Source organism: Drosophila persimilis, unplaced genomic scaffold (assembly GCF_003286085.1).
Source record: "Drosophila persimilis strain 14011-0111.01,24,50 unplaced genomic scaffold, DperRS2 tig00000700-arrow-arrow-pilon, whole genome shotgun sequence".
NCBI classification, from domain to species: domain Eukaryota; kingdom Metazoa; phylum Arthropoda; class Insecta; order Diptera; family Drosophilidae; genus Drosophila; species Drosophila persimilis.
Genome location: NW_020825340.1, coordinates 1,145,407 through 1,169,320, shown reverse-complemented (window position 1 = coordinate 1,169,320; position 23,914 = coordinate 1,145,407). Strand labels below are relative to the sequence as shown.

General features: G+C 49.3%; 2 protein-coding genes across 4 annotated transcripts; one reads left to right on the top strand and one right to left on the bottom strand.

Moving 5' to 3' along the window:
• Positions 1 to 356: 356 nt before the first annotated feature.
• LOC6602808 (F-box/LRR-repeat protein 16) lies at positions 357 to 23,887 on the bottom strand. Its single transcript, XM_026991981.1, has 7 exons — positions 23,728 to 23,887; positions 19,054 to 20,145; positions 18,550 to 18,999; positions 12,535 to 12,708; positions 12,320 to 12,437; positions 1,134 to 1,329; positions 357 to 1,067 (listed from the first exon to the last, which is right to left on the bottom strand). Exons 2-7 carry the CDS (start codon positions 19,912 to 19,914, stop codon positions 770 to 772), a joined length of 2,097 nt encoding a protein of 698 aa, XP_026847782.1. The 5' UTR covers positions 19,915 to 20,145; positions 23,728 to 23,887; the 3' UTR covers positions 357 to 769.
• Positions 3,063 to 7,697, top strand: LOC113566443. 3 transcript variants are annotated; one of them, XM_026991982.1, is made up of 5 exons: positions 3,179 to 3,637; positions 4,715 to 5,074; positions 6,732 to 6,755; positions 6,823 to 7,382; positions 7,446 to 7,697. In XM_026991982.1, exons 2-5 carry the CDS (start codon positions 5,053 to 5,055, stop codon positions 7,575 to 7,577), a joined length of 738 nt encoding a protein of 245 aa, XP_026847783.1. In that variant the 5' UTR covers positions 3,179 to 3,637; positions 4,715 to 5,052; the 3' UTR covers positions 7,578 to 7,697. The 3 variants fall into 3 exon arrangements, 1 of the variants encoding a protein (XP_026847783.1); XR_003409088.1 differs by lacking the exons at positions 6,732 to 6,755; positions 6,823 to 7,382; positions 7,446 to 7,697 and adding an exon at positions 6,144 to 6,725 and having other exon boundaries at positions 3,063 to 5,074; XR_003409087.1 differs by lacking the exons at positions 6,732 to 6,755; positions 6,823 to 7,382; positions 7,446 to 7,697 and adding an exon at positions 6,078 to 6,725 and having other exon boundaries at positions 3,063 to 5,074.
• Positions 23,888 to 23,914: the final 27 nt, after the last annotated feature.

Sequence of the window (23,914 nt, the reverse complement as noted above, 5' to 3'; positions counted from 1 at the left end):
CAAGTCGAGCTGTCTTGCATGCCATGCCTCTTGCTCTTCTAAGTAAACTGGTAAATATTTTCATATAATTTCTAATGAAATTTACTTCATTTCTTAGTTGGTTTCTTTGAACTAGTGTGGATTAATTGCATATTTTGATTCTTTTAGCATTTGGTAGTATTTTGGGCGCAATGTTTCGTTTCGATTTGACAGACATTCGTGTTTTTGTAATTTACAATTAGACTGTATCTGAATCAGTATCTGTATCTGTATGTTTAGTTACAGCGAGAATAATATAATAGATAAAAGGTCCGTTAAAACTACCATAATATAAATAATGTATTGTATGTATATTTATAAATATATTTTTATTTGTATATTAGACATATTATATTTATATTGCATGTAAATAAATATCATCTTTGGGTCTTTTGTGGTACATCGTCTTAAACAGATCAACTTAACTTAGTTCCGTTCCAAATCACAGCAGAAATCATACAAAAAAATTCTAAAACTATACGCGAGTAAGTGGGGGTTGGAGGTTGGGGGCATAAGGCATAAGGTATAGGGTAGAGGGTGGAGGGTATAGGGTAAGAGCAAGGTAGTTAGGAACTTGCCGAATAAAGATAAATGTACAAATTAGCATACTCATAGATACATACATAGTTCGTAACTAAAATCAGTTTCCAAAGTGGTTGGGGGGAAAGGGAAAGTAAAGTAAAGTTCAGTGTTTAGTGTTCAGTATTCAGTGTTCAGTGTTCAGAGTGTCAACGAGCGATCTCTCAATCGATTATTCGATTATCAAGCAGCGCGGCAAGTGCTCCTTCAAATAGTCAAAGAGCTCGTGCGATGCCCCCGGACAGTTTGTGAGCTCCAGCTCCTGCAGATGCCGCAGCTGTATGAGGCTGGACAGCCCCGACGAGGTCAGCAGCGGACACCCGGCCAGCGACAGCACCTGGAGGTTGCGCATCGAGCAGAGGTGCTGCAGCCCGAAGTCCCGCACCTGGGAGCACCAGCGCAGGAAGAGCGCGGTGAGCGAGAGCATCGTGGACACATATCCAACGCCAATATCCGTGATGTGCACGCATCTGACGGAGAAAGCAGTGAATATAGAACCTGTCGATTGCCTGTCGTTGCCTCTTTGGGGGACTCACCTATCCAGCGTCAGCTCCTCCAGCTGATTCAGATCACAGGCGATATACTCGAGCGAGGCGTCCGTAATGCGGGGACACCAGGACAGGTCAAGGGCGCGCAGCTTCTGCAGGTTCTCGGCAATCAGCTCGACTCCATCGTCTGTTAGCTTACTGCAGCCGGAGAGGCTCAGCACCGTCAGATGCGGCAACGAGTGCACTGCAAGAAGAGTCGAAAGAATCAAAGGATTAGTTTAACAACTGAGTGCTTCTGCATCTGCATCTGCAGCCCCAGTCCGAGCTGCAGCCCCAGCCCCAGCCCCAGCCCCAGCTCCAGCCCCAGCCTCAGCCCCAACGAGTATGCATTCTCCTCACGTAGCAAACGTTTCCTGCAGTCTGCAGTAACTTTTGAAATACTCTCCCTCCTCCTTTAAGAAAGCATGCCCCAAAGCAGGGGCACAAGGACAGCGGGTTGCCTGAACCTGCGCTGATACTGGATAAAACGGATAGCGAATGGCGAATGGCGAATAGCGACGCGGCACATGGCTAAAATTACCGTTCGTAAGCCGCTTAGACTTTCCCAATGGGTATGGGTATGGGAATGGGAAATGGAGGGGCTGGAGAGGGCAGGGGAGGGGCATAGCAGTGCTTGGGCGGCTGCGGAAACAGAGATAAGAGGCGCTGAAGAAAAACCAACTCCAAAGGAGAAGAAGGGGGTGCCCGCTTCACAACCTCCCTCCCCCAAGGGTGAGAAGAAGTCGAAAAGTGCAAGGGTTCGGGTACGGGTACGGGTATGGGTATGGGCACGGGTCCGGCCGAGTAAGCCGCTTTGTGCGGCCGTACAGGCAACACCAACTGTGTGCGACCCACTTCGACTGCGGCCGGCAGATGCTCGGAGGGGGAGAGGAGCACAGGAGGGCACGGGCACCCCTTGTTTGGCTTCTGACCAAAAAAACCGCAAGAGGCATAGAAAAAACGATTTGAATTACAAAATATGCACACACACACACACACACACACGGATGCAGATAGCTCAGATACACAGATACTCAGATAGTGAATGGAAAACTAACGGACTAAATGGGAAAGCCTATGAAAAATTGATGAAACGAGTCCGCTCTGTGCTCTGTTCTCTCTGCCTGGCTCTGGATCTAGCTGCGGACTGGACTGGACTGGACTGAAGCGAAGCCTTTATGCTATTTACATAATAGATGCCTTGTGATGAGTGGATGGGAGTGGGAGCAATCTTTAAGTTTTGGCCAGAGCTGATGAGCGGATGAGCACCCCATCAGGGGGATCCCACTGAAAGGTAGACCCATCAGTATACGCTACCTTCTGGAATCCTTATCACTGATCAGTTCTGCAGTTTCTCCATTAATGGGACCTGCTCAAGCCTTACTTAAAACGGAATTTTGAAGCTATTGCCCAATACATATTCAAGTGCTATTGAGGAGGCGGAAAGGGAACCAAGATGGGAAGCCCCAACAGTGACAATAACCGTAACGCTGACGACGGGCAGCAGAAGGGTGTTGTGCCTCCTCAAGGAGGCTAACAGTAATTGTATCTATCAAGTGAGAGCTGCTGCTGCAACTAATGGGGCAAGCCGGCTGTTTGGCAGAGAGGCACAAACCGCAAAAACATCCAATGACAAAGACAAAGGCGCCTCTATGCCACGGAACAACAGTTTGCGTATGAGTAAGTGCATGCATATGCAAATAGACATAGATACAGATACAGATACAGATACAGAGACATCTACGAGTGCTTTTATTGGAAACTGTGATTAGCAGGCCGCCGCGGCGGCGACAGAAGCCGACGCAGACCGCATTAGATGGGAGGCGAAAGGCGAAAGGGATATGCCCAGAGAAACAGAGACAGAGAGACAGCTAGACAGAGAGAGAGAGAGAGAGCGGAATCGGGCGGATAATGATCATCGATTGAATTACACTCTGAGCTAGATCTGTGCATCGGCCTCGATTTGCGCGTATTTATCGCGCTCGTGATCGCCACTGAAATTCATTTCGTTATCAGCGCTCCATCGGCGCGCAACGATCCCGTCCCGTAATTCCGCGATTCCGCGATTCCTCTCAGACCAGACCGTGTGTCCGTGTGTCTGTGTGACTGTGTGACCGTGTGGTGGCATTCCCCTGGGACCTGGCACCTGGGACCTGGCACCTGGGACCTGGTCCCGTGCTGCAGTTTCATTTTGTGACCGACACTAACGGGTAATGGCTGGCCGCAGGACTACTCGTTTTTGCGATCACAATACTGAAATTGCAGCAACGAGCAGCGAAACTGTGGAATGTGTGCAAAACAGTGTGAAAAGTGATCTATTAGTGATTAAGGGAAACAGATTCCAGTGGAACTGTTTTTTTGTTTTTGTTTTTGTTTTTTTTTAATTTTAGTTGCTATGCTTTAGTTGGAACTCTTAAATCAAGTATTTAAGAGTGAAGAGTAGGTAAACACAGGATTCAAGCGGACACCTTTGGTGGCACTCGATCGGTGCAAAACGGGTGCACCGGACGAAGGTGAGAGAGCATTCCCTGGCGCGGAGACTGATTAGTTAATCAGTGACTCGAGACTCACTCGCGAATGACCTTGGTGCTGGGATTGATACTCGTACTCTGTGGAAGTGTTACTACAGGAACGAACATTGAAAGTATTTACAAACGGGCGAAATGTCACAGCAAATGGAATTTCCATTTGGCGATTTCATATGTAATCTGGAACGAACATTCTCTGTGGTAGAAGATAGCAGTATAATTTCAGTCAGTCAGATTCCATCTGCTTGGTCATTATTCCCCTCATGCTTCAAGTCGCTAAATAAATTGGGTGTGTTTTCCCGGAACACTCCAGCAAATGAGGGACCTGGGAGGTGGCTGCTTGATATGTATTGTAAATGGAAATTTTCGCAGTGTCAAAATAGTGGCCCAAAACATGAAACGAACTTATGGCCCCTCCATCCATCCATCCCATATACACGCACCCATGTCAACACATGGGGGCGGGTGGGGGTTGAGGATACATAAACATGTCAGATACTTTGTGTGTCTACGAGATACATTTACATTTCCCATAACAACTAGCGACATTTATGCTAGGTGGCTCGTTTTGTATTCTGTTTTTGTGCCTGTCCCAAGGACCCACTTTTCCCCATTACACACACAGTTTTCATTCCCCTGTCGGGAAATGTTGGGAATTAGTTTCCTCCTGGCCGTCTTCTACTAATAGCCCGCGTTGCCTCAGTTATTATTTATATTTGTAGTGGAAATCCATTCACTACGATATATATGTACCCTCTGTCCCAGAATTCTGTACGCAAGTGTCGGTAAGTCCTGGACAAATCCGATGTTGATTGGCAGTCCTAGGGCTTCCACTGCCACGTCCACTCTCCTCCAGCGATTTGTATTGATTTTGCTGTGATATTAACATGCGGAATGTTTTGCTCACATAATGTTCGGCACTTCTTTACGGCTTTCTTTACGACTTGATGGCTGCTGATGGTCCCACTGCCTTATTGGGGGTTATTAGAGCGAAAGGCATTTGCTCAAAGTATATTCTATGCAATAAACATTCAATCAATAATCAGAAATCATTACTTTCAGGGTTCTCCGTGTCCTCCGAAGTTTCAAGTAAAACCAACAATTTACACCTTTCTTCAAGCGATTTAAAGATGAAGCAAGCTTATGAGAGGAGGATGCCTTCTTAAAGTTTCATTTCATTTCAGGAGAGGCCGCATGGGGAGCCATTACTCAAATTACGTGGAAGAGCGCCAGGGTGGGGCGGGAAGGCGGGCGGAGATTCCCGTGAAAAACATTCCGCAGTTAATTAGGTAAAGCGGCCACAGCTTCCTGGGAAAACCCTGGAAGTGAAATGCTCTTTGGATGATTGGAAAGCCATTGAGCGGCCACAGCATACTGGGAGCACATTGGAATAGACTGGAATGCTCCTTGGCGGACCCAAAGGTTGGTATTTTCAGAGCTCCGCAGCTTCAGCTGCCGACACTAAACTAAAGACTGATTAAAGCCAAAGTGATGGAACAAATCTCACCCAAGCACAGGGCACCCACTGCTTTTGGGTCTTAAGTGGCCTGTCAATTAACGGCAAAGTTTGGGGGCCAAAGCAGCGAATGCGTTAATGGGCCAGAAGCAATACGGCCAAGTAGCCTCATTAGGCGCCCTTCAGAGGACCGGATGGCAGTTTAACTACCGCACAATCAGATTGGATTACGCAACGAAAGATTAGCTCCAGTTCGGGGTAGGGATAGTAGTCTACGAATAGTTTTCCCTTTAAAATGAGCCACTTGATAGGGGAATCCAATCGAGAGCAGCCGGGCCTCGAATGCTCCATACACTCATCGAAAAATGCTAAATGTTCTTGATTTTGGATCCACAGGATAGGCCTGCCCCTTGTGCACCCAGCTTTTCAGAATACGACACTCGTGTTCATTTGGAAATTAGTGTTTGCTTCACGAATTGTTATGCCACTAAATTATGCAAAAGACAGAAAACAAATTTGCCAAAAGCCATCGATAGAGACAGCGAGTGAGTGTGGGCAAACAAAGAGACACAGATTCAGATACAATTACATTTCCCCACTCTTTTGGCACCCTGACAGCAGCTGTCAGTGCCGGCGAACAATTTCAATCAGAATTTGTTAGACTGTTGCCCTCCTCTCGACGGCGCTGGCTGTCAAATCGGTAATTGTGATGACTGCATTCGGGTTAGTTCCTAGATCTTTTCCAAACATACTCGTATGTGCATACATATATTCTGGCAGAGTCGTTTCCTCTGCGATTCACATTCTCGTGGGAGGCAAAACAAGCCTTTCTCGGAGCACAGGCCGACCTCCAACCGAGTTGGTTTTCAAGGTGCCACAGCAGGCTGTCTCGGTTGGTCTCAATACCCCCTAATACTGTGACTACGACCAGGGATTTTCTATGGCCTTATGCAAAACTCTTTTTTTTAGATCACTTATGAAAAACAGCGAACAAAAAAAACGAAAAGCTAACATTTCGCAAAATTAATTTTGAAGGACTACAACTCTGGTTTTTTTGTTCTAACCTCAAAAAACCAACATGGTCAAAACATGGTGGACTTTTCAAATTCAAAATGGCGGATCTAATAAGGCCGGATACTCCCCGGCCTTGCTACATCTACATCTACATCTACATCTTCTCCCTTGAAATAGATCTTTTGAAGAGAAAAGAGCTCGGTAAATCTCGAAACAAGAAAACTGACTTCAAATTCGTAATCAGCGACCCCAAAAGCCCAAAAAACCCAAAAAACCCTAAAATACATAGGAATATCGAATATGAAGAATATTACTGTCACGATTATTCTGGCTGTCTGGCAGCTCGGCCATTCTCTACGATACTTGTGAAAAGTATCGAGTCCATCTACTCAGCGTCGTGCATCAGCATAAATTTATTACTTGCCGCAAAAAAAAGAAGTCAAAAAACGAAAATTTTCGCGATGCCGTTGAAACTACAAGAAGCGTTTGATTTATTATTTGAAAAAGTATCGGAAGAGAGTTTGGATACTCCGATAATTTCCAACGATATGGAAGAGATTAACCAGAAAATATATAAAGCCTTCTACGATATAAACTCCATTTTCCAAGGACAATTTCGTTTTATAGGAGCAGGTGAGTTTTACATTCTTTACGATCCCAGACGCATATTCGTAATGCACGTTTCTCTACTGTCCCAAAGATATTAATCACTCTGATCAAAAACAACTGCTGGTCCTTGCAATGCCGTTCAAGATTACTCCGAATAATGTAGTTCAGGACGGAGAAATTGTGTCTAGAGATTTGAAGACTGATGTACGTCATCCAGGTGTACGAAGCGGCTATGTTATTCCCGGCTTGATAGCATTCCATTTTGATGTGGACTTGAAAAGAGCTCTGGCCAGTATTGGTCAGTTGATTTGTACGAGTGGCAAGAAGTACACCCTTATCGGCGGTATGTCGGTTAAAAATGTCGATGGAGGTCAAGTGTTTGAAATTAGGAACTCGGGCGTAAAGGATCCACACCCTCTCTACAAATTTCGTCTGATTTATAGTTTCCCAAATGATCCAACTCACTATTTAGACGATGGGTGTCAGTTTTGGCAACTGGACGAGAACGCTCAAGAGAAGGTACAGACTGAAACACGTAAGGCGTGGAAATTGCTGTTTCATTTAAGTGGAAGCATACGCAAAGTCTACGACGCTTTATTTGCAGTCATAGGTAAAGAATCACAATGTGATGCTATCGAATTGACCCTTGAGGTGAGTGTGCATAGTCCCTAGATGCAGTTAACTCTTTTGCATACACACTTTAAATGTTTTCAGGGTCTTAAACACATAATTACTTTCTCTGACAATTGCGGACACTTGTCCTTCGTGTACAACAAGCTAATGGATCTCAAGCAGTCGGACAGCGTGGACTTTGCAGAGCTAATGGCCTTGTGTGGCCTTAACTAAACGTACGAGATACTCATGAAGAACGGGCGCATATGTGAAGGTTCTCTACTACCTTTAGAGCTTTCAGTATCTTTTCATATTCTGCATTATAACAATAAAACAACCATTACATATGCGTTACATGGCTTCGCGTCGAACAATCTTCTGGATAGTCAAATATAATCTTCACTCGTACGACACATCGCACATCGCAACCATCGTATACAAAATATACGTTTTATCTGGCACTTAGAGCAGGACTTTCCATCCACATTCCATCTTCTGGCTGGACATCCATCACAGGACAGCCCTGCCTGGCCCTGCACGTGGGCGCCTGGGGGATGCTGGTGTCCCTATGGCCACAGAGCTACTGCGTGGGAACATCATCGGATACTTAAGTGACGTTAAGCTCCTCGGTTGATGCGAGGCAGTGTGTTCCTGCCCTCTCCTTGGCTGTCATCAAATGCAATTTCATTCGCCCACTCGAAGAGAAGTCAGCGACCACGCAACGCAACACTTTATGCATCTCGAAGCCCCTTCAATCGCATTGGCCTTGGGCCTGAGCATGTGTCTATGGCCGATTCTCTGTGGCCTGTGCACTTCACTGGAAGTTGAACAGGTGCCAGGATCTAATCAGGGAGAAAGTGCTCCGATCCGGGTGCACACTCGCCGCTCTTCAAATACTCTTGTGGTCCGTCCGGCCTTGCCTCTGCCTCTGCCTCTGCTTCTGCCTGCGTGGCCATTTCATCCAAGTTCAGGTTCAGGGTCACTGCTGCTGTCTCTGTCGCTGTCGCTGTCGCTGCGTGCGCAAAAACAGCGACCAGCTGACGGCTGATTGACAAGTTGGCCAAATGGGAAGTCGTCGCAGGGGACAGTGCGTGCCATGCCGGGGGCATCGGATGGCATCGCCCCCCGAAGAGCTTTTATAAAAATAAAAATTAAGTTAATTAACAATTTCCCAACGAAAAGCGTGCGACAGCCGAATAGCAGAGCCCCACCAACCGACACCAGACGAGAGTCCGAGCAGCAGCAGCAGCGTCGAGCGAGCACCTTGAAAAATGTAAATGTAATTTAATGAACACGACACCCGAGGGGCGTTCCTCCTCCCCCTGTGAGGGATTGGAGGAATGGGGCGGAATGGGGATGCGGCAATGGCAGCTGCAGCTGCAGACTGCCAGGGAGATGTATCAATTGCTTGGCGCTCGGACGGACAGGCGCAGAGCTGACGGTGGTGCCGCCCCGACCGAAGAAGATGAATTTGGTGTCTCGGCGTGCAGGAATGTTCCCGCGAAGCAGCAGGCTCCCATAGATACATGCGACACAGGCTCAACATAATTTGCACTAGGCTGGCACTTATTCTGGTCAAGACCGGCAGCTCGATTTATATGATACTTGTACATACGTGCACCTGATAATGTTGAGCGAAAAGGTTGCGATGCGGCACTCGCACGGTGGGCCGTGCCCCTTCAGGGTGTATTCCCACGGTTCTCTAACCCTTTCGGATGGAATGCATCCCACCGTGTATTGGCTAGCATTTTGTTTGGCAACAGTGGCAAGGTGGGTAGGTGGGGGGTGGCAAAGCTTTTTGGCCGGCAGTCCCGGTGCACTTTGCGGGTTAAATTGATGGACATGTCGCCGTCGACGACAAATGCAATTGTTCAGACGCGAAACGAACCACAGCCGGCAATCAGCGATCAAGATGGCCCCTGCTGTCGCACGATTCTGTGCGGTAGAAAGTTTGGGACAGTGGGGGAGTGGGGGCTGAGGCCCTGCCCCGCTGCTGGTGTGCGGCTCTGCTAAATGGGATCCGGCATTTCGGTTGACACTACTAATTAATGGGAGATTAACTTGTTCATTGTTTCGACCCGCGTCTACCCGCGCTCCACCCGTGCCCACACACGTGCGGACTCATAAATCACGCATACGCCCAGTTGAACGACCTCGAAGCGCTGCCAATTAGCTTGGACGGGGCGCGACGAGACAGCCATTCAATGTGTCAGTCAGCCGCTCTTACATTTCCGTTTCCGGCTGGGGCTCGGCCCGGATTGCGTGCCAAATGATGTGTTGAAGTCAAAGCTGAACGTGAAGCCAAAGCCAAAGCCAAAGCCATTGGCAAGGCAATAAAAGAGTCCACTGGTCCCGAATGGCCGACTGGCCGACTGGCACTGGGCCAGCGCTAACGACCTGAGCCGCCTCCCAGGGGCAGAGTCAGCGGTCGAGCCGCTCTGCGAACTTGAAACTTTCCCCAATTCAATTAGATGACAAATGCAATTAGCCAAACGGCTTCTCGATGTTCTGATAAGCCCGGACACCGTGCCTCTGCCACTGCCACTGCCACTGCTAGAGGGAAACGGTTGCGAGTTGTTTTTATTAAAAGTTTTTCCACAGCCGGGAACGGAGAGCTCGACTCCTCCCGGGGCCGGATTGCACAACTTCTGACAATGGCTTAAACTGTGGCGCCTGAGCTTCTCAGCCGAGTCGAAGGCAACCGTAAAGAGGGTCCGCATGTTGTGCAAATCCGTGATGGATTACAGCCAGAATAACAAAGAAAAGAGTGTTCTCCTTATTGTTCTTGTTGCGAGAGCTTTATCCGATTTATTTGCCACTTTTCAATGTACATTTCCTCTCTCCGACATGTCGCATATGTACTTCATTGTCGTTCTGTGTTGATTCTTTGTTGAATTTCGTATTTTGTTTTGATTTTTCGTCGAGTTCCACAAACAATTCATGACTGCCGCCCAATTTACACAAAATGCCAGCATTTAATGTGGCGCCTATTTGCTTAGGGCCCCTCAGACACGCCGGGCCGCACCGCCGCACCGCCGCCCGGACGGCGTTACCCTGGACAAACACACCACAGACCGGCAGAGACAGGAGCCAATCCCCGTTGCACGGGATGTGCGGATGTGTAATATGCTGTTTGTTGGGCGTTGTTGGGCTCTCCATGCTCCTTCATCCATCACGCAAATATTGTCGGTAAACAAGATGCAAAAGGAGGCTTTAGTGTGTGTTTAAATATGTTTTAAGCACTTTACCAAGACCACTTTGGAGTTTGTTCAGGGAATGCCCCGACATTTTCTATTACGTTTCCATTACTAAGATAAACTCTTTGATCTTTTGAGCGAATAGTTCTAGAAAGCTGTAGTCGCTGTTTAATCAGGTTTTCGCATACTGACAATCGAGTCTCTGTCCAGGTGAACAGCAAACGAACTGCATGGGCAACCAGCAGTATTTTCGCCCAAGGCCATGCGATACCTCGAATACCTCTGACCCGAGTCCCATTCCCAGCTTAAGCCGCAACTCCAGATTCAGTTCCTGTCCTGTCCTGCACTTGAACGAGAACGAGTTTGTTCATTGAGCTGCGATAATTCGATTTCGGTGCGAAGGGCGACTTCTGAGGCAGTGGGAAACCGCATCCTGTGCGCTTGCAGCAATCTGCAGCTTAATTTGCGGCCCAATAGCATGTGGGAGTGGGATGGAGGCGTTGTTATGGTTCTTGCTGATTGCCACAGCCAGGGGGATTGGGGGGAGTCTGGCACAGGTAGCAAAAGAGAATGACGTGCCACGAAATTGATGGCAAAATGCTGCCACAGACGTTGCTGCTGCACAGGCCGAGCCGAGCAGAGCCGAGCCGAGTCGAGCTGAGTCGAGTCGAGTCGAGTCGGTCGCCAGGGACTCAAGTGGGCGTTTGAGCCCGTTGAGCCATAGCCGTCGCCATGGCAAAGGTCAAAGTAACGTACCCGTGCAGAGGCGTGTTCCTCTCCCTGGGAAGCGAAATGAATGGCAGGTTTATGCCTGCCAACGTCGTCTATTGCATATTAAATGGGGTTTCCGCTGCCCCATAAGTATGCTCTAAAGCTCTCTGCTTCTCCGCTGCTCTGCTGCTCCGCTGCTCTGTTCCAGCCAACAAATACGTCAATTAAAGTGGTTGACGACCAGGTTAATGCTGGAAAACGAATGAAATGAGTTTAGTTTGTTAGGTATTCCCCACTAAATGTTCCGTCATTTCTGCTGTCATTCCAGCGATCTTTATAGTGGAACGAATCCTTAATTGGGGCTGGCCCCACCTTCTCGGCACAGATGCTGGTGGTGGGGTCCAAGATACAATAATACGAGGCTCAGGCCAAGTTGCAGCTGAAAAGGGTACAGTTAGGGAGCTGTCAGGGACGTCAAAGGACGTAGAAGCCCTTGTAGAGCCGTTTACTTTGTTGCCCGTTGCCCGTTGCCCAGGAAGCAGAGCATCACAAAAAGTGTCCCACAAAAAAGTTTCAATTAGTTGAGTGCAATGTTTGGAGATGATGTGACGAGGGCACAAAGGACACGTTTCGGAAGCAGGCCAAACCCGCAAGGAATAGGTCTTTCTACAAGCATTTCATTATAAGTTTGTTCATACGCCCGTACGAGTATATTTTTTTGTTTGTAGCTCATCTACAGCTCATGCTCCAGCAGACACACTCCTGGCGGATATCCTAGGCAGTTTTTCTGGACCACAGACAGCACTGCCACAAGAAGTGCCATTAGCGCCGCTGCCGTGTGAGTCGTCATCGGCAACATTTTGCAAATTGAACATTCAGTTGGGCGGGACGACCCCCAGCGGAGGGATTTAGCCATGGATGGAGCGGACCGTGGAGCCCGTAAGGTAATGCCATTTGACATCGCTTAACAATTCCGACCGTGAAGCGGAAACCAGTGGAATTTTCAAAGTTTTCCCCCCACACGAACGGGGGGCGGGGGGGAGTTCGGGGGAGATCGCCGCCACTTACCGATATTCACGATGCCATGGTTGGTCAGCTCCCAGCACGACTGCAGGCGTAGTATGCTCAGACTGTGACTTTGTTTCGGCGAGAAGTAGCCGAGGGCCGCATCCGTGACGTGGTAGGCCTGTGTGTGTGTGTGGGGAAGGAGATTGGGTTAGTGGGCGGGGCGTTTGGGGGGCTTGGGGGTTTGTCCGGTGGGTACCAGTCGGATCAGCACTTGCCTGCAGCGAGAACTCGTACAGGGAGGGCAGCAGCTGGGCCACCGCCCCCACGGCCTCGTCCGCGATGTTGATGCAGTCCGCCAGCGACAGGGACACGATGCGGGGCGTCAGGCACGCCCACAGTCCAGCCTCGGTGACTTCATTGCATCCAGCCAGCTCCAGTTCAAACAAGCTCTGCGAAGCGAATCGTGGAAAATTGGTTAATTCTTAGTTGGGAAATTCCGAAAAAGTAAGGTCGAAAAGTAAAAGCTCTCTCCCTAGGAATTTAAGGCAACCTTTGAAGGATTTTCAAATAAAATTGTATCAGGCTCCCTTTGAATATTCTCATACATTAATTTCCCTTTTCTCGCCTCCATGGACAAACCATTTCCCCTCCCTTGCACTTGGCCCTGAGAGTGAGAGCGAAAGTTACCAGCCGAGAGAGAGAGAGAGAGAGCAATCAAGGCAATGAATCAACTGAGAGAGCAAGAGATCACGACTGCACTCCAGGGCACTAGAGAGCGTGTGCGTGTGGAGCAAAGCTTTTGAATGAAGAGCAGATCGAGAGATAAGGCTTTTAAGCTTTGCCTGCACAAAGCTTCTTTCAGGCGCAGATGACAAGAATAACGGACAACCAGGTAACGGAGTCACAGCCCGCAGAAGCGTAGTACAGCCAAAAGAAAAGACAAAATACACAGAAAACTATTGTGCGATTCGTCAAACATAGATATGATGATCAGCCATGAAAATCAGTTCTTGAATAGTAAAGCCGGAAGAAGAATATAATATCCATACCTAACGCGATTGGTCACACACACAGATCTTATATAACATCTGTGATAAAAGCGAACTACAGCCGAGTTTTCCGTTTAATCCGGCAGGAAGTCATCCCATCATGCAGCCCCTAGATCTAATCGTATTTGTGATTTTGGCCGTCCTCGGCTCTGTGTCGGCTGCACCGAAACGACCCAGTGAGTTTTCCAACAGTTAATTCTCGATTCTCTCTGCGAATTTCCCCCTAAATTCAAGGTGAACATTGCAAAGAAGTTGTACAGACCCACGGACCCCGTAAGTATATGGTTAATTGGCAGTCCATTGCCCCTGCCCAAGTCCTTTCAAACCAAACCTTTCCAGAGTGTGGCGTTCAGATCAAGGCGGCCAAGTGCAAGAACCTCTTCGTGGAGGCCAAGCACGCCCGTAAGTGAACTCCGATTGCATTCTGTATCTGTATCTGCAAGTTATTTGATATTTTTCAGCATGCTACAATGAATTTTTAGACAGCTTTAAATTTCCAAAGTGAATTTTGATTGGCACGTTGCTCCGGTAATATCCATACGTATATCGAATGGATAAGCACAATAAAGCATAATAGAATCGAATCGTCAGAGTCTGGGTGAATGGTTTTCGGGTGCCATTTGCCATTTGCCATATTAGTCCTCGGAAATGTGTGCTATTCGGTTGTCAAGCGAAAATATTTTTATGAGCTGCTGTCGTGATGATTTCTGAAATACTTTTGGACATTTGATGGCATTCACACACACTACGTGTTGACACTTGGCCAGCGGAAAATAAAGGCCAATCACAGGCGCAAGAATTTAGAATTCATATACCTATAGGTATTCACATATGTATTCACACTCGCACTCGTATGGGTGCCTCAGGTAAATGTTTCGGGCAGACAGTAAATTCCCCAAGAGATGGGGGCATATTTGAAATTCAATGGAGCCACTGAACCACAAGGTATTTATAAAACAGCAAACAACAACAGCCACAGAAGCATTATTATTTCTAGAATGTGGAGATAAAACATTTTATTGATCAATTTATGAAATGTTTATATATTTACTTAAGCTGTTATTTTTGGAAAATTCTGACAAGGTCGAATCGTGGAAAAGAGCGTATTGGCACCAGCGGAACTATGAAGTATGAAATCCACAATCGGATATTAAGGAGAGCCCTCCTTCTGCCACTTAAGCTCTCAAGGACTGCTTACAGATCAGCACAGTGATAGTTTTCCTGGAAAGGACAGAGGATATGCAATGAACCCGCAGAGTAGTCCAGATACAGATTGAGTAATTAAGCAATTACAATTTTGAGAGCATTTCATTCATTCGAACTGCCAATTTCAGCAGGAATTCCACTTGCCATTCGATATATCATGTGGTTCACCGCACACCCACAACAATCACAAAACACACACAAAATGGCAATTAGCAATCATCCCTTGGCTTTTTTGTGGCAAAACAAATCGAGTGGGGGGATGGCGGGGCACGGGCTATGGGCTACGGGCTGCGGGGGCGGGGATTCGGATTCGGATTCGGATTAAATTGCAGTGGTCCAAAGTTGTGCCGTGGAACTGCTAAAAGTTTCTGCTGGCTTTAAATCGCATCTGAAAGCAGCGTGCAACGCGATCAACTTTGACCTTTGCCGGAGTGAAACATGGCCCCGATTCGAGGGCCAGACATTGTGTCGGGACCAGGTCCAGGCCCACGTCCAGGCCATGATTGTTGTCTGCTCTTGAGGCTGGCGCCCTGATTCCCGGCGGAAACAAAGCCCGCAAAAGCGATAAACAACCAACGCAGCGCAGCCGGAAGCACGATATAGAAACCACGGGCACGGGTACGGGTACGGGCACAGGAAATCACATGAGCAGAAAAACGCATTACCCAACCCCCAGCAAATCCTACGCCGGAGTCTGAAACTGAAAACAACAATCGGTAGAAATTCGATAAGGCGGCAAGGTACGCTTTAGATGCAATACCAATACCATAATACAATACATAATGAACAATCAATCAGTCGTGGACTCCGGGGCACAGAGGGTACGCATGCCGGGTCCTGCTCCTCCGTTAGTTTTTCTTTTATGTGTGCCAGTAAATGATTTGCCTAATTAAGGCTTTTTTGCATTAATTATAAGCAAAAGTCCCAGCACCCAGCAACCAGCAACCAGCTCCCAGCTCATTAACGATTCAAATGGTCTAATTACGGTTATGTTTTACTGGATATGAGTGTATGGAATGGCAGTAATTGGATTCCGTACTAGTCGCATTGTTAACTCCGGCAATAGTCAGCAGTCAGCAGTCGAGCCACCGACTAGCAAGCCATAATAATATCGTTGCCAAGTTTGCCACAAGTTCATTATGAATGTTGTACGTAAACGCTGTACGGTTTTGCCGTTTGTTGTACGGATTTTCGTCTGTACACTCTGTGTGTTTGGCATTCCCATTCCCGTTCCCATTGCTATTCTGTTTTTATGGAAAATTATGAAAGTTTTCCTTACGATGTGGCCAAGGGGAAACTTTTTGCTGCCCCAAAAATCGATACCAAAAGTCAGCAGCCACGCAAATGTAATGATAATACGAATACGAATACGAATAGAACGTTCGTTCCGACATGTGTATACAAGTTTAGGTAGATGACGTTACTCGATATCTCGGGGGGTATCTCTGGGTAGTTTCTGAACATCCCATAATGATCGGCCATTGTGTGTAGCTTTCGCTTTTCATTCTTTTGAATATCGCAAGAGCCGAAATGAGCAAAATTTCCCCGCTTTAAGGGAAACACACACAATTTTTTCTTTAAAAAGGGTTTTTGCATACACGCGATATTTGCATGCAAGAACAAACAATCTGTACATGCAGAAAAAGTAATGCTAATGAATTGTTCACAGTGTTTGCATGTGGGTTTTTCTGTTGTACACAAATATAAATACGAATTTCCAATGAAATGGCAGAGGGGCAGGGGCATAGGGCTTTCCAGAATCTCCCTCGACCCTTCGACGGGCGAAAAACTATCGTCCCCGTACTCGTAATCGCTGCGATTTATTTATACGCAGGTAATTCAGGCTTCCCTTTCAAGCCCAGGTTCTCTAGTGGGTTTTATGGGTCAACGGGGCTGGGTTCAACGCGCTCCTGGCACTTCAACGTTGGCCACTTTGGAGGATACACGTCCGCGGCAATCGGGAAATGGCGGGCATAGCCCGTACACCCGTACACCCGTACACCCGTATCCGTACTCCCAGCGCATTGGCCATTCCGTTAAATATGTAATGGGAATGTACTATGTAGAATTCGTCGCATTTCCGTCGCATTCGCTAGCATTCGTTTCGCATTGCATGTCCGGAGGGAAAGGACATGCACTTGGGAGGCACTCCGTCGATTCCCCAAGGTCAAACTGCCGCGCACACACCACTCCACTCCACTCCGGTTGATCCTCTTCCCACCACCATCATCGGCGCTCCAGTCGTCCTTTGGGTCCCCCGCTTGTATGTGGGGGCGTTGTTGACGCATCCAGTGACAGCAATTTGCAATCAAACCATTTGTGGGCGGCCACCAGTACCCAGAACTAGGCCCATAAACATGACATGCATTCACATTGGATTAATTCTGACATCAGCAGTCCCTCCGAGTGACAGTGGGGGGGGGACATACTCGCACTCGCACTCGTACTCTCAGCGGAGAGGAGTCCAACCCATTGAGTGTGTGATGGACTGTGGCACTGCCAGTGCTCCACCATTATCCAGTTTCCGGCTTGCCTCCTTCCTGCCGGGCCCCTGGTGGTTTAGGCCCTCAGATTGCCTTGAATTGGTCCATGAAACGAATGTATTTGCTTCGCTTCCACCACAGCTGAGCACCAATTAAGGACGAACCGCACTTGTTAGTCCTGCCAATCCGATTTAGGTTGGGTCTGCCTGCCATATGACCTTCGGGCAAAGTAGGGGTTTTGTCATATCATAAATGAAGTTATTGTTTATTGGGGACTCTGCTTTATTCAATTGGGAGGAGGAGCACAACGTAGCTCCACTGGCTAAATGAAAACGTACAGGATTACCTCATCGAAGTCTGAGGGTAGAGAGTTCTCGACAAAAGGTTGACAGGTGGAAATTAGAGACCAGCTTCCGGCGTTTCAGCTCCCTTAATACCCTTGCAAATCGATCGTTCGGATGGTAGCCGCTGGTGCCCCCTCCTAAACTCCTCCGCTCTCCCCGGAGCTGCCTATTTATTCACTGTCACTTGTCACTCTCTCAGCTTCCTGCTCTTTGTGTGACGTGACAGGCAGTGCTTTTTGCTGCCATTCTCTGCGATTCTTGGGTTTTCCTGTCACTTTTCTTCTTTCTTTTCTCTCTCTCTTCGGGTCTGCCTATTCTTTAGGTATATTTTTCATCTCTCTGCAACGTTTTTTTCATCATTTTATCCCTCCTTGCCAAAATAAAACATACCCTCTTCCAGGGTATTCCACCAAAAGTTGTGTCTTCTTCAACAAGAGAACATTTTGATTGTATTTAACAAAAATACAATAATGAAAATGCCCCAGATACATTCCATTCGGCACACGCACCGCTCACCTCATGAAAGATTCATTCAAATTATGAATTCAATTCGAGGGAACTTTCGCTCCCGAATGAACAAATTAGCGGAGCAAAATATTTTGCTAAATTAAATGAGATTTACGAGGGTTCTTTGATGTGATTGCATCTGAAATTGATCGCATCAATTCATTATGCGACAAGTGCCGAAAACTGTGACTGTGCCTCTGCCTCTGCCTCTGCCTGTGGCCTCCCCCCTTCCCGGCGATGAGGATGACACACTTTTCAGCTCTGACACGTTTCATTATTTCTGTGTGGCGCGCGGCACGGCACAAGTTCTCGTTCCCGAAATAAAATGAAAATAGTTTCGCTTGACCAGCGCCGAGATGGTGCGGGTTTATTTCGGATCTCATCCGACACGGGACTGACCACTGTCAACTTTTCCCCGTCCTCCTGCGTCCGCCTCCGTCGACCGAGACTTTAGGCCAAATGAAAGTCGCTCGCAGGGGAGGCTGCAGCTGCTCTCTGAGAGGTCCTTTGGGCGGTCCCCTACTCGAGCGAATGCCGGAAAGAAGACGGGCCCCAGAAACTTTGCCCCCAAACTTTTCAAAGCATATATTTTGGGAACTCTGTGCTGCTTTGCCGCAGAGATAGTGCGCCGTAAAGTGGAGAGCCAACAGCTGAGGGAGGCTGAAGAAAGTGTCATGTTTCTGTCGGAAAAAAAGACTCACCTGCAAATGATCGAGCAACGTTTCCAGGCCGCGATCGCTGATCGAGGAGCAGCGCAGGCTGAGCGAGTGGACGTGCTTGGAGGCGAGCGGGAAGGAGTGCACCACGTCCAGGGCATCCTCATCGGAGGCGCCCACCAGGCCGAGAGCATGGAAGCCGCGACGGATGAGCGAGTTGTAGAGCTTGCCGCGGTCGCAGCCGGGCATCTGGCGGAGCTCGCGGCACTGCAGCGTCGGCAGCAGGCCGGACCAGTAGCGGGGGCTGCGGTACAGTATGTCCCGCCACTTGATGCACACCTGGGCGAGGACGCGCCGCTCGTACGGCGAAAAGTACTGGAAAAAGCGATTCAGGAAGCGGTCGTCGAGCAGCAGGGCGTCGATGCTGTGGATGAGAGGCGGGTGCGGGTGCTTGTGGAGGATCAGCGTGGACTGGGTGGCGGCGACGGCGACCAACTGGGAAGCCTGCACCGGGCCCGAGCCCGAGCCCGGGACACCCGGTACGACCACATTGCCGTACGGATGGTGCAGGTGGGGATTGGGCAGCTGCTTGCGCAGCTGCAGCGGCGTCCCTCCTCCGGCGGCCGCCTTCTGGGCCGCCACCATGCCCATGGTGCTGAATGTGGGCGAGCCGGAGCCCGCGCCAGCGCCGACACCGACACCGACGCCCGGAATCTGGATGTTCATCTGCTTGGCGATCGACTTGACCGTCGGTGCTGGTGGGGCTCCGAGTGGCAATCCCGATGGTGGCGGGACCGGTCCCGATCCCCCTGGGGACATGGCCAAGTGGTGATTCGAGTTGATCAGCGTGGAGCCGGCCATCTGTGCCTGCAGCTGATGGTGCTGCTGCTGCTGCTGTTGCTGCTGCTGTTGCTGTTGCTGTTGCTGCTGTTGCATGAGGAGGGCCGCGGTCGAGGTCGGGTTGAGCGTTGCCGGCACGGTACTGGCCGGCGGTGGCACCAGCGGCTGCGGCTGTGGTGCGACGGTGCCGGGACTCTGGCTGCCCCGCGATGGCTTGTCGGGGGTGGGCGGGGCATTGGCATTACTCGCGGCAGTGGCGGCTGCTGCTGCCGCAGAGGAGGTGTTGCCGCCGCTGCCGCTGTTGGAATTGGAATTGGAGTTGGCGTTGGCGTTGGCATTGGAGTTGCCACCGCCACAGAGGGCGTTCGTGACGCGCTCCATCACCGAGGTCTTGCCGCTGGACGCGGTCGTGCTGGACGTGGAATTGGAGGAGGCGCCGTCGCCACTGGCACTGCCGCTGCCGCTGCCGCTGCTGTGGTGGTGCTTTGATCGGAGTCCCAGACCGTTGATGCGTTTCGATAGTTCGGCAGAGGCCCGCTCGACCACGCCCTGGGCCGAGATCGATGACATTGTGCTCTGGAAGAGATTCACTTTGCCTTCCCTGCTGCTCCCTCTCCGTGCCTCTAGCTCCTCTCGCTCCACTCGCTCCTCCGTTCTACTGTTTCTCTCTTTCTGTCTCGTACTCTTGTACTCGTACTCTTTTCTGCCTTCTCTCTTACATCACGTATACGACGTGCATGCTGGAACAAGTCCTCCGCGTGACCTCGTTGACCCTCTTTCACCTGCAATTACGAGGTCCACCTGAAAGGAAAAGAGTTGAAACGAGAGCTTAAAAAGGGTTTCCTTGTCGTTGTACACATCTTCCCTGAGCTGGCGATTAAAAGCCATATGCTTCAGCTTTCTTTTCCCTTCAACTGAGGGATTAAAAGGGGACCCAAAATGGCTGCTAACCGATTCACCTGACCAGGCCCACAGCTACACGAGTTGGCTTTGGCTTTCCCTCAAAGAGCAGATTTATGGCACACTTTCGTGGGTTTAGCGTGCAACCAATAACCTCCGACCTCGCCTGCCCCCCTATTGACGATTGCGATTGTGTTGTGGCTGCAAAAAGTTCTACGATAAAGCGTACAATGTTTCCAACTGCAGCCCCGAACTAAGCCAAGGTAATGTGCCCCATGCCCCATGCCCCATGCCCCATGCCACATGCCTTATGGTTTGCAATTTCGCAACGGAAGTTGTAAATCCTTCAAACATGAGGCTCCTCTACGGCACCCCCCGGTGGACGGAGTGTGCAGGAGTCGAGACTTTTAAGGACTTACAGCGGGAACTTTGAGCTTTGGAAATTTTCAAATCGTAATCTTTGACGCCTGCTTGGGCCCAACTTTCAACGAAATCTATTCGAAAACTTTAAACTCCAGCATCGGGTGTCTATCTACCAGAAGGTCGTCCGTACTCAACTACGGATCTGCCCTCAAACTGGGGCTATTATGCCTCTTTCTGTCAGCAGAACTTAATTGCCATAAGCGACAGGGATGCCGATTCAGGCTCGTCCTCGCTCAGTTCCGTGGACCGGGGCAGGACGGGACTCAAGGTGGGCCTCGACAAAGCGCTTATCGTTGGCTCGCTTCGCTGCATCATCTTGGAGCAAGTGGAGCGGCTTTCCGCTGGGACATGGCCACAGACAAAGGGCAGTAATCTGTCCGCCCCGTGGGCGTGCCAGCAGCGACATTGGCTGGGCTTTGTCTGTCGTTTCCGCCGGGTTTTCCCGGGTCCGAGTGCACCCTATGCTCGGGGAGTGCTTCTCGCCGGACCCATCCAACGGCCTGCTTTCCGTGGCGCCAAGAGCATACATCATTCGGCCTGGGGCGGACTCGTCTGCAACTCGTACTTATCCCTTCCGTTGACGAGGCCTTTTATTGTCGAGATTTGATTGTGCGACAAATGCAAATACTCGTACAAATTGTGTGCCACGACAGCCAAAAGTTGGCATTATCCGAGCAACGCGGAGCTTCTGCTTTCTTCTCCCCTCTCCTCCCCTCCGTTGGCTACAAGTTACACAATCCTCCTCCTCCCCCTTGACATTGCCAAATCAAAGAAGCTCCCTTCACAGACAGAAGCAGTGGAGGAGCCAATCTCAACGGTTGAGTGTGAATCGTCTGGGTAATTTTACCAAATTACAACTCACTTTGGGTGATAATTTAATAGATTTGGTAGCGCTTATTACGTTAGGCATCCATTGACCAAGGATTTCTTTGTAATTTTATCCGATTATTGCTCCAGAATCACGGTGCGCATTGCTGTTTGACCCCAGACTTGCACCGGGGTTGGCTCTGGGTGGCCCTCGAGTGCAAGAACAAAATGCATTCCGTGTACATGACCAGGCATATTGTGTGTGTGTTTTCAAGCCAACTTTGGAGCCTGCAACAACCTCTTGGCGCTTCCCTTAAAATGTTTAATTACAAACTAAGCAAGTAATTTAATTAAACCTCCGGAAAGTGCTTCTGCTGCCAGACTTCTATTGCACCGTGCACCATGACGTTGGAGCAAACTTTTCCTCTCTATCTCTCTCTGCAGGGTTTTCCGCGGCGCAGCAGGCAAAATTGGGCCTCCACTGTGAGGCGCTTTTCCAGCAGCAGCAGCAGCAGCAGCTTGAGCTCTGTGTCTATTTTCGTAACTGGGTTTCAGCTTGGATTGTGAGCCACCCTCCCAGCCCACGCCCACGCCCACGCCCCACTCCCCACTGCCTCTGCCACTCGACAACGGTAACTACCACACGCTTTAAATCGCTGCTCTCTGTCAGGGCCTGCTGCTCCACATTCCACTCTATTCTCATTCCCACTCCCCTTCCCACTCCGCTTCCCATTCCCTGGCAACGCAGCCCGGGAGTCCGTGCCCGTGCGTGCTGCCAGGGGTAGCATTATCGATTTTCGTCCCCGTTGTTTCAAGCCCATTTGGGCTCTGATCCGAGCAGCGAACACTCGCCCAAAACAAAGGAAAAATGCTCGCAGCAGTAACACATCCCCCCTCAATGCCCCTCACAGCCCCCTCCCGGATGAAACACGTCGATATTTTCGCCTGCTCCCAGCTGTGGGCCTGCCGTTTTGGCCAGGGCTTTCTTTCCCCCAAGTTCAGTGTTGACTGCCTCCACACTTTCGCCAGCTGGAGTGCGAATCGGAGTGGGAGTCCGAACGAGACGAACAAAACACATGAACTGCAAAAAACTCTGGACACACTCGAACACTCGAACAGTAAACACCTTGGGCTATCTACGGACGGGGCAATCCAATGTCCCAGGGCTACTATTGCGACTAGCGGTGCCAATTCTTTGTTCAACAGCATCAAATGTAAAGATGGGACAACCCAAGGCTACTTTCAAAATCATACACTATGGCTCCGAGGATGGGCTATACCCTAAGCAGAAAGTTTTCTGTTTTTCGACGTGTAAAACTTTAAAAGAATGGAAAAGGAACATCCTAAGATCGCGTAGCATCGATAAATATGTATTTGTCCAAAGGGGAGACATGGCAGAGACACATTTATTTGGGTTGAAGAGAACAGGGGGCAGGAACAGGCAGCCACAGACTGAGGAGGAGAACCTTCTAAAAACTGATTTCCTGATCGACAGCCAAAGATTCCGACGAGAAGGAGAGCTTATGGTGGAGGGGGGAACCCGGTTGTCCTGAAGTAAAATCTTTCGCCCTTCTTACTCTGTTGCAAGGTAATCCGCCATTCCAATTACGGTTCCCATTCAAGTCGCAATCGGTGGCCCATAAGCCATGCTGTACGTCAGTCAGTGCTCGGATCTGGGTCAAACTATGCAACTTTGACCTGATTTGTAGAGTCGTCCGTGTAGTCGTAGTACATACGATGTATCACATTATATACCCCACACAAGGCATGTGCATTCCTTTCCATGTAACATATATTGTACATGGCTGCTCAAGGGTTATGCAAAGAACTAAACGATTTACCAATGCGCCCCACCATACGTAGGCTCGCATGGGGAGGACGCGCCAGGATGTCTAAGACCATTATTATTATGTATGCACGAGGATGTATGTATGTACTAGATATACGCAATATTTAGATGTCGCTGGTCCGTGGAATGACATCACAGACGAGCGGGCACGGGCGCGGGCGGCAGTCCGCTGCGGGTGGATGAGGGTGGTTGGTGGCGACCGGCTCTCCCTGGACAGGGGTGGGACCGACACCCAAGCGAAGATTTGGTGGATGGATGTGGATGGTGAAAATGAAGGAAAGCGAAAAACAAATCACGTGCGACGGCCCAAAAAAATGCGTTTGCAGAAGCACTTTTATGAAACTTTAATCTAAATTGATGTGCTTTCCCCGAGATGGGGGGCGGGTTGGTAGGACGAAACGAACCTTCTCTTTGTCTCCTTCTTTATGTAATTTTTGAACTCTCTTCACTTTTCCCGTCCTCGCACGAAAAAAAATCAATTTGTCGCCGCGTTTCTCGCTTCCTCTTGGCGCTTGCTGTTTTGCTTTCGAATCCGCTTCGTACTTGCTTTCCGTATTCCGTATTCCGTAGTTGCACTCCGCGACGACCGAT